General features: G+C 34.2%; 2 protein-coding genes across 5 annotated transcripts in view; one reads left to right on the forward strand and one right to left on the reverse strand.

The window, feature by feature from the left end:
* The window catches only part of LOC108749661 (apoptosis-inducing factor 3-like), a 6,146-nt gene extending 3,587 nt beyond the window's left edge, over nucleotides 1–2,559 (reverse strand). For 2 of the 4 annotated variants that reach the window (XM_018488492.1, XM_018488490.1), the window contains exon 1: nucleotides 134–306. Coding sequence is in view for 2 of the 4 variants with exons in the window: in XM_018488488.1 (XP_018343990.1) it covers nucleotides 932–1,019 (88 nt within the window). In the remaining 2 variants the exon portion in view is untranslated. Of the gene's footprint in view, nucleotides 1–133; nucleotides 307–931; nucleotides 1,035–1,929 lie in introns of those variants that run through there. The other 2 variants (XM_018488488.1, XM_018488491.1) reach the window with 2 other exon arrangements.
* A 6,825-nt stretch (nucleotides 2,560–9,384) lies between these two features.
* LOC108749666 (Down syndrome cell adhesion molecule-like protein Dscam2) overlaps nucleotides 9,385–10,787 on the forward strand; it is a 95,860-nt gene continuing 94,457 nt past the window's right edge. The window contains exon 1 of the mRNA XM_018488497.1: nucleotides 9,385–9,890. Coding sequence (XP_018343999.1) covers nucleotides 9,734–9,890 — 157 coding nt within the window. The 5' untranslated portion in view covers nucleotides 9,385–9,733. The remainder of the gene's footprint in view (nucleotides 9,891–10,787) is intronic.

Below are 10,787 nucleotides of genomic sequence, written 5' to 3' on the forward strand. Positions count from 1 at the left end.
GAATAAAATTAAAAACGCAATGAATATTAATGCAGTGAATAAAAATAGAAAAATACTCTAATCTATCTAATTAACATGAAGTCGAAATTGATAAAAAATTTCGCAAAAATTATTAACATGAAAATATCAGTACTTATTGATCTTGTATTCTATTGAAGGGGCTTGTATTCCTGTAAATTGATTGAAAATCTGTAATGCACGTAAACTATAGATTTTCAGCGCTGACAGTTAAATTTGGAACACAGCCAAGATTTGTAATTGCGAGTATTAGCTTGAAATATACACATGTATCAATGTTTACGCATATTGTCTTCCTTCTTATTCTAATGAAGATAGAAAAAAGAATAGTCGTGAACGTTCGCGTGAATGTTCATTTTATAGGTTCATTCTTATTGTTTAATCAAATGTTAAATACAGAATCAATGAAGTTTTCAACTTTCACGAGCTTTCTTACTTCAAAATACTAACGCAGCTTTCTGATTGATTTATGACATTTTAAGGCTGTACTTAAGTTTTAGATACGAATATAAGAATTGACATTATGTGAATACCGGTGTGCTTTAGATAGCACTGCTGCAATATTACACATATCGATTGTTATTTACTTGATAAAATGCAACACGTGCTCTCATAAATTTTTCTACTGATTATTTCGTATTTAATTTTAACTTTAAACGTTACGAAGCACGTCAGAAAGTGAGCGTGACTCAATTATACCGCCTATACCGAAGAAACGCGATGTACGTATATAATCTATACTTTATTATCTCCATATGACGTTTACTATAACCTCTAACGAAAAAAAAGTATACATTTTCACCAATCACGAACACTAACGTTATTCTTTCGAATATTCGGCGATCGGTAAAAGTGTTATCCTCGCACTCTATATTTGTCTTCGTATACCTTATTAAGTGTCATAGACACCTACCCTGGAAAAATCGTAAAAACGACATATCCGTCAAGGCAGCCCACTTTCGTCTGAGCGCGAGTATCCTAACACTCCTGACACACTGCATCCTCACAAGGCGAGACACCTATTAGAAAAACTTACTACGATTCGAATATTTCGAACGCCCGTCCTTGTGCTACATAGAATAACAAACGCAGTTTCTTGTAAAGTGCTAATCACCATAGTTGCACGTAACCGACCGGCCATCATTAATCAAACGTTTTAGCGTGATCCATCTCTTGTAAAAATTCATCTGGGAAATTCATTTTAAAATTGAGAAATAGATGGTGCTTTTTAGTAAGAAAATCCACAGTATGACATTTCATCTTTGCCTGACATTAGTACATTTTTTTTTATCGTTTTTTTATTATATATTAATAAAAATATAGCCTTCAGATATCAATAAGGTTTTATGATTCACTGTGTTACACTCCATCACCTATGTTAGTTTACCTCTTGTATCTTATTCTGATTTTGTTACTGTTAGGCTTTGTAACAGCAATTTTGCTGACGTTTAACTATTTGCAATCGTCTGTTGTATTTACGTTAACTATAGTCTATTGTACCATATTTTTATGTCTGCTACTGTGTTAACATGTAGTCTTTTTCATAGATTTGCAATAAACTAAATTAAATTAAATTAAATTAAATATGTCTCTTATTCAGGGAAAGCACCTGAATTCTATTGATTACCGCGCGGGTTAAAGGAAATAAAGAAAAGAAAAGAGGAGAAAAGGCGGAGAAAAAGGAAAAGGAAAAATGGAAGAAAGGACAAGAGGGAAAAAAAGGAAAAATAAATATTAAAAAAAAAAACAGAAAAAAAGAACAGTAAAAAGGAGCAAAGGAGAAAAAAACTTTTAACACGATATATCAATCTAGCGCTATGTGCAAGGAATAGAAGTAACTTTGTTTCAGATTTTACAACATGATCCTCGCAGTTTTTCCCAGAATAAGTTTTCCTCGCGCACGGTACACACCTGTTGCGGCGGATGTGTCCCGAATGTCTCGACTTGAGCCGGCGCCTCTCCGGAAGGTTTTGCAATGACCCGCGCCCATGCTGCAGCCGTACGCGAACTGTCGACAAGACTGATCGTGAGATTGCGAGAGCCGAGGAACGTGGGAGAGACCGTGTGTGCCTCGTCTTATGGATCGACCATGATCGTCTGTCTGTTGCGCGTAGAGATCCCCCTCGTGATCTACAATCGTGCGAGCGTACACGACCTTGAGATGTTCGTAGCGACGGCGGTGTGTGTCTTTCGGACTCTCATTAAAGACTTTTACATTGCGATTGAGACATGCTCCTTGGTTTCGGTTCGTCGCCCGCTCTCCGGTCTTCCGACTGGAAAAACGATCAGCTCCTTTTGAGAATCAGCGCGAAACAATGATCTGAGAAATGTAATCAGTTCCAAGTGAATTCAAGGAAACCGCAGCGAAAAGATTACCGTGACTCATTCTTTTACGACACACTTATTTTTGAAGGAGAGAGGCCGAGGAATATATTACTCGTTCGCGGCTGGAATTGCGTACCGGGAAGTCCCTCGAATCCGCAGGCGCAATGAGAATGCTCTATGGATTGATTTTAAAGAGACGCTCGATATACTTTTTTGCTAATTATTTATGGACCGCTTCTTCTTTTTCGGAAGATTTCTACTTTAGAAGATTTTAGAAGAAAAAAATGTATATGAGAGCATTGCAGCTTAGATTATTTTTATATTTGTCTTTATGATGGCTGAAACACTTTTGTTCGCTGGTATATTATATATTTCGCACGTTCATTAGTTTTATAGATAATTAAAGTAAAAAATTCAAGCAAATATCGAGGAGATATCTCGATATCATCGGTGATGTTATGATAACAAGAACTTAGAATATTATATTGATCGATTTTTATGTCACTTTTTTTTATCATGATTCGGTTAATATCATATTATTTTGACTTTCTTGTTCTTTTTGGGTTGCGAATTTGCACAAAAATTTTTAGGAATTTTGCAAAACTTTTACGAACGAAAAAATCAGCTAGGAAACAGGCATGGATATATGTCAGTATGCTAGACAAAAGTGCAAGAGAACCTTCGCATAAAAGAACTTGTAATGCACATGTTAAGTATGGTAAACTAAAGCTTGTAAATAACAGTGAAACATCACGCACAAAAGAATAACATTAAATATTACATTATAATTTTCTTTGTACGTTGATGTAAACTTACTATTATTATACGTACAGGTTTCAGTTTATGACTGAATACTTAACGTGCATAGCGTAATGCATTACACGGATGTTCTTGAGCAGAGAGCATGAGAATGGATGTGTTATAGATGAAACCCGTTTTACTAGCTCCTCTACATGCATCAGACGTTGAACCATGTAGCTACGGATATTTCCGACGGATAATACATTCACAGTCTTGATTTTGTTGATCCATACTAGATACACACATTATTTTATTTATTCCGCTCAATTTAAAAGGTGTTTTACTCGATGCTCGCTGAAATTTTAATTAATCAAAGCAATTTTAATTAATTAGACAGGCGAAAAATGTTTAAATGCCATATAAGATTTATTGTATTCCAATAAAATTAAAATATCTATCCGAGAATTAACGATTATATGGAAATTTCTGATTAAATAATTTAATTATAATTTCTTTTGATTATATTTGCATAGACACTATTATAATATATTTGATGTTTTTTTTACATTTATATACTTTTTTGGATTTTCTTAGAAAGAATTTAAATTCCCATTTTTATTTTAATTAAATTAATAATACAAATTCTTATTTTTTTCTCTGTGCATGGTAAGGGATTTAGAATAATTCTTATTATCGATGCTCCATGATGGCGTTTAACCATTACGCCGCCAGATATCGCGACAATACAGTTTCTCGCGTTTATTTCCGTATGTACGATGTTTACAGGCGTACAGTAAAGGTAAGGTTTAATAAACCCCAGTGAATCCATGATACGCCTCGATACGTATTATGGAATTGTTTAGAATGGATCGAAATTGTTCAATTATTTTCTAGATTTCTATTGTATTTTCCAGGAAAAACAAAATTTGATCAGAATTCATTTCAAACAATTCCGTAATACATACCGTGAGGATCGATTGTGTATTTTGAAACGCGATGAAAATTACAAAAAGTGAGAAAATTCAATAGGTGATGAATGAAATTATAAATATTTTAGTGACTCTGCTCACTTTTGTAATTTTTACCGCGTTTCAAGGTACACAATCAATCCTCGCACTACGATTGCACACACTACACATCGCGTACGTCTGCACACAATTTTTTGCGAACAATTCTATGAATATACGAGGGTCTTAAGAATATTATAAGAATAAAAGAATAATAAAAATATGATAATAAGGATGAAAGTAAGAATAAAGATGAATAAATACCGCCGTTTGATGTTGAAGAGCAGAATGAAAAGAATTAACAAATTTTTATTCTTTACAAAAGGGATTTGTTTCCGATTCTTCCGCGCGAAAATCTATGCTTTGTAGTTTTTTTGTGCATTCATTTCAAGGAAAATCATCTCTTTATTAAACTCTGCAGATTTTATTGTATTTCCCTAAGCTCTTTTCATTTTCGCGCGAAAGATTAATGACGTAAAAACGAATGCAAAGTAAGTAAATAATAGAAATAAATGAATCGAATAACGAAGGCGGGGATCAAATATTGAGTAAGAGAAATGAGACTATACACACGATATGTATTTAAGATAAATTTATTCTCTATAGATTTTTTACAATTTCTATAAAAATTTGATTATATAATGAGCAGGCGCCAAAATTAAAACTAAACATCATGTGATGTCTTAGCATGTGAAGTTGCTCCGGTTTGCGCTAAAATGTTACAACTTCATGTATTAAGACACTTGTGACGTCATGTGATTTTAATCTTACAGACTTAAAAATATTTTTAATATTAATTTACGAAGCTACGATCGTTCGTATCTCGCGAGGTGAGGTAAGTTTTAAGTATGTTTTTCTAGACTAAGTAAGTTTTAGTTTAAACGCCCTTTTCCGGGCTACTACTTGAATTGTTAATTTGTTTAAAAACAAATACGGAGACTCGATACGTTCCACAAGATGTATTTTTAATGGGATAAGATTGACTTCTATACTATTTGGGGTTTTTCTATTGAATCAAATCGATTGCAGCGCGATCGATATCGTGTGAATTGGAAAATTGATCTTCAATTGATCTTCGCAACTCGTAACGAAAATTAGAAACGATCATTCTACGGCTGCTAGACTACTCTTTGTTCTGAGCTTGCACATCAAAAAAGCGAGATGCACATATACGCGCGGGTCATAGATTTCTTGCGCTTCGGTAAAAAGACAATTACACTTCTTTTCCTTCCGATTCGGACATCGAAATGTTTCAATTTTTAACATGGTCTACCTCCCGCGAGTATCCTCATCGGCTGGCGAAAAGAAAGGGAACGGCGTGCGGTACGTGAGATTTAAATTAGTAACCATTGAAATCTTTAAAAGAGACATTTGATTCAGCGACGCACGAAAAACGGAACAGCGCGCTGCCGGCACACATGTAATATAGGGGTAGTAAGAGTAAACGGCACGGCTATTTAATTTGTGCCTGGCGGCAGTGGTGACGGAACGGGGAAGCGACAGTCGTGGCAGTCGGGGTGGCGTAAGGTTACGCGGACCTTTCGCTCTTTGAAGTCGGTGGTTGATGGTGGTTGATCGTCCCGCACCTCACCACTACCCCGATGTGGGCTTGGTGTGTTCGCATTGAAGGCCGCCGTTGGAACGCAACCCTTCGAACGGTGGAGAACCTCGAGGATCTCAGGAGAAGGAAAATGAGGTGTGAGGACGATGGTGTTCTCGCGTGCGAAGCTTGAACCGATGTACATCATTCGCGTTTCTTTCAGTCTTTTCTGATGTTTCTTTGGAAAGATCGCACGCGTTTTACACGTGGAAAAAGAAGAGATTTGTTGAAACAACCAAAAACTGCTGTACTGTATTCAGCAAATCTACAGCTGTAATATGCAGACAGCCATTTTTCTGTGCTAAATTAGCAAACTTGTATAGCTGAATACAATTAGCGATTATAGATCTATAATTATATTTGTTGTAATAGTATACAACTTTGTTAATAATACAAATAACTTTCTACGAAAATTAATTCAATATATAGATTAAAATTTTTAACAAAACATGTTAGCTATAAGATGGCGCATACTTTTGCTATTGTAATGAAGAAAACTTATTACGTTAGCAATTTTCATTGTAGCAAAGAATTAGCTAAATTAGTATACTGATAATTGCTCACAGACATAAGTTCTTTGTTAAACTGTCGATTCCTTTTAGTTATATATTGAAAAAAAAAAACTAAATTTTTATATATATATTTGTTTGAATAGTTATAAGTAAATATTTATCAAATGTAATTATTTATTCATTTGATACAAAGACTATTAATTTAATTTAACTATCATTTTTTTATTGAATAAATATTTATTTACTGTAAGTACTAAGTTTACTTAGTACTTTATTCAAAGAAATATATATGTATCCAGATTTAGTGAAAAAAAATTTTTTCAGTGTGGACGTCGACTAGCACAGCGAGCTAGCTTTGCTGAATCATCCAATCTATTTTTTTTTAGCCTACGCGTGTATTCGCGTGACGTTATTTAGTTCGATACTCGATTCAACGAGCTATTTTTCTTAACCCTCCAGAGCTGAAATCTGTAACACAGTTACTGGCGCTGAGTCTGTAAGATTCATTTAATTTATGTTAATTAATTTTGCTGGTCTGTACAAATTTACTATATGATAATATCGTTTGGGTCAATATAATTAACCCTAATTGGTATTCGCCAGTCTATGAATCTAGACATTTTCTTCAACTACATTGTAAAAAATTGTTTATAACAAATATTTTTCACAATCTTATATAATTTTAAGTTAAATAATCTTTTCCCTCAGATTTTAACCTTTAAAATGAAAAAAAAATCATTCAATCACGTTACCTTAAGCAAAAGTACATTAATTTAAAGTAACTGGACTCGCAAATACCAGTAAAGAAAATTGAATTGTTTGACACTTGTGACAAAGACACTTATAATTGAATGTCCAATAAATTCACAGGCCGTTTTGGAGAATTAGTATTCTTTAAGAAAAAAAGATATAGTGAAATATAGGATAAATTAGGAGATAGGTGATCAACCATGAAATATTTGCGAATTATTTTTTAATGATATCTTTCTATAAGGAATTATACAATAAAGAATGAATTAGGACGAATCTACAGAGTTCTATAATTAGACTGCTGACTTCGCTTCATCTTTGAAAGCAGCATTATGTTTAAATTTATGTCTCACATATATAAATCACATTAACAATCATCTACAGCCACGTAATATACTCAGATCACGGGTACTCATTGACAGGACGCATACATGTGCATGCATGGACCAAACAAGGGACGATATTTATAGTCGAATTTTATATGTATTTAGGATTGTCTTAAGTACAATCCTAAAATGTCATAAATCTATCAGAGGGCCGTATTAGCATCTTAAGACATTATTTAAGACGGTCTATGAATATCGCTCAAAGGATAGCTTGAAATCAGATTTATTTCTTTTTATCACATTGATAGAAGTTTATTTCTATCAGCAGTCCAAGGCTGGGTAAAATACATCATAAAAGTATTTGAAAACAAAATACAAAATATTGTCAATCTTAATATTTGAATTACAAAATACTTTCAATCTTTTGACAAAATACGAGTACTTTCAAATGTTTTATTTGAAATAGAAAATACTTCTTTAAAATACAAATACCTTTTCGATCTCTTAATTACGATAATATATATTATATAATGTTAAACTTCTTCAACGAAGCTAAGCGCTACGACATTGCGCGGAAATTTTTTTTTCACTTGCATTAGAGTTTCTAGAAGGGACAGTAACTTTTAATTTTTTTAAAACATTCACTCTTTAACGTGTGTACTTTCGACGGGGCAAAATATATTATTAAAGTATTTGAAAAATAAAATACAAAACACTTTTATGTATTTTGAAGTATAAAATACAAACCGTATTTTAAATACTACACGCAAAAAAAGATTTTGCTGATTCAGCTAGAATTATAGATGTTTTTTTTGTATCTGATAGAAAATTATCATTAAATTATGTATCATACGCATTACGTAGCACAAGTCTAAATTCTATTTCTGTCATCTATATGATTACAATACTCGTACATATCCAATTTCGGAATATTTGCTAGAAATTTATCTATTTTAGCTATTTTTCATTCTTAGATAATTTTCGTTGTAACTGCAATATCACTTTTTTGAGTGTATATTTCAAATACAAGTATTTCAATTGTATTCAGCCCTGCAACAGTCTAAGTACAGAAGTCTGTGGAATAATCTTCTTTTTACAACGTGAAAGTTATTTTTCACGGAATAATAATTATATTATTCCGTGAAAAATAACTAGGTTTATGATTTATTTGTCTTGTTTACATTTAAATTTTGATAAAATCGCGACTGCGTTCAGTGAAGACAGAATCAGCCATTAAAATATAGTGACAATATTATGGTTTAGGATAAATTGGGAGATAGATAATCAGTCATGAAATATTTTCGAATGATATTTATTGATATCTTTTTACAATGGATTTTATAATAAAGTGTGATAAATTAAGATGAATAATTTCCTTCTTTTTAATGTAATTAAAATTATAATTATTTTATGAAAAAATGACTAGGTTCAAAATTTATTTGTATTTATTTTACATTTAAATTTTACTAGAGAATCGTAACTGCGTTCAATGAAAATCGACTTGGTCAATCAATCAATCAATTTGAATGAATCACTTTTCAGTGACTTTAATGATACATGATCAGCCGTCAAATAGTTGAAAAATTTCAAATTCTTTTTCTTGTCAAAAATCCATTCATTCAATTATATCTATAATTACAATAACCTATAATCGATTATATAACAAGATAATCTTCTTCCTTCTAATTTAAATTGGGTTACTCGACGTTAGTCCAATAAAAGATGATGTTAGAATAATATTCGGGAGGAATCGATCGCGACTTAAACTTAACTACTCATCCGCGTAAAACCCTAACAGTGGGTAACCCTAATTTCACATTTCGTTTTCAGCAAGATTGTGGCGTAATACGGGCATTAGGCCACGTACAATTTCTCTTAACCGTATCCTCGTGTCGGAGTCTGCTTCGCCGTCGGTATACGGATCGTAGACCGGAGTTCGCTGCGGGCGTAGCGCGAAGGGGATGATTCCGAGCGCGTGCCGAGGGTGGCCGGTCTACACCGAGTACCGTCGAGCGCGTCCGAAGTCGGTCGAATCGCGGCACCGAGGGAACTTAGCGCGCAGCTCGAAGAACCCTGGTTTAGTCTATCTCCAGGCGCTAGACGCGACGAGTGCCGAGAGGGGTTGCGGCGCAGAGGGTTGCGCGCGTGGTTGTACGTCGTCTCCTGGTCCTCCTCCGTGTAGACACACACTTACGCGCATAGACACGTAGACGCGGTACACACGTTCTTTTCAACCCTTCCCTTACCTACGTCCGCACTTGTCCGACTTCGTGCCTCCCTTATGTTTATACCGATTCGGAAGCCGAACAGGTGAATACACTGCCTTCCTCTACCGACGATGAAACGGGAGTGGTAGATCTTTCTTACCTCATACCGTTACCTATCTATCTATCCTGTCTACTTATCCTGCCTACGTATCCTCCTGATCTCTCGCGAAATTTTCCAAGGGACTCGATGACAATGACACCGGCGGGGATGAATGGAAAACCGCGGAAGAGACAGTTCGCCAGACATCGGCCGTGCACAAATCGGTCGGCCCACCACGTGGATCGCGGTCTCGTGCTGCTCTCGTCGCTGGCACCATTCACGCTCGTCTTCATCCTCGTGCTTGGTAAGTAGCTTCTTAATTTTAACGCCACTAGAGAATTCGTTCAAGCGTCAAACTTTGTGCTCTTGATATTACGACGGTGAACTTATTAACGGAAAAGTAAGCGAGATTATAAGAATTCTAAGAGGAAAATTTTATGATTTACTGCAAATGATTCTGTTTCAAATCTCTTGTTTCTTCAGATACAAATGAAATCGATGTCTGACTTTTTCACATTTTTTATATAAAGGTGTATCTTCTACGTATTTTTTTGGACTTCTGATTGGAAAAGTAAGAAAATCGATTTATAGAAGTGAATTTTCCATTCCACAAAGACCGATTGCTCCATCTTCAGGTAAACTATGTGGTAATTTATCTATTGAATAAACAAAAGAATAAGAACATAAAAGATTAAGAGAGTAAAACAGTGAGCTGAAGTTTACCGAAAGGTGGCACAAAGCCTAAATATAAATACTAAATCCGGTTTTATTTATTATCTGTATAACATTCGAAAAATTAAGGATTACAATGCTTTATTATCATGTTAAGTAAACTGGAATTATTACTAAGCTTCATGTTAATCATTTGTGAATATAATAAAACGTGCTGTTTCGATGGCTCAAGTAATGGGGTAGTCAAGAATAGTGCCAGAATTACGAAGATACGCAATTCACAACACGTTTTGTAAGATATATTCTGAATCACAATTTTAATAAGACACATGGGACAGAGAGCAGTCCTACACGTTTCGTAGCCATATTGCCTCATAGAATTTTCAGCTTTGCAACCTATCAGCTTTGTACCGCGCGTGCCGTAACAATCGCTTGTCGTAAACGCGAAAAAAATAAATGTATTTTATTCAAAACAATATTCGCAAAGTTTATTTTATATTGTTACGATGTCGCATATTTTTTTTTTTTT

This window comes from Trachymyrmex septentrionalis, unplaced genomic scaffold, assembly GCF_001594115.1.
Source record: "Trachymyrmex septentrionalis isolate Tsep2-gDNA-1 unplaced genomic scaffold, Tsep1.0 scaffold31, whole genome shotgun sequence".
Lineage (NCBI taxonomy): Eukaryota > Metazoa > Arthropoda > Insecta > Hymenoptera > Formicidae > Trachymyrmex > Trachymyrmex septentrionalis.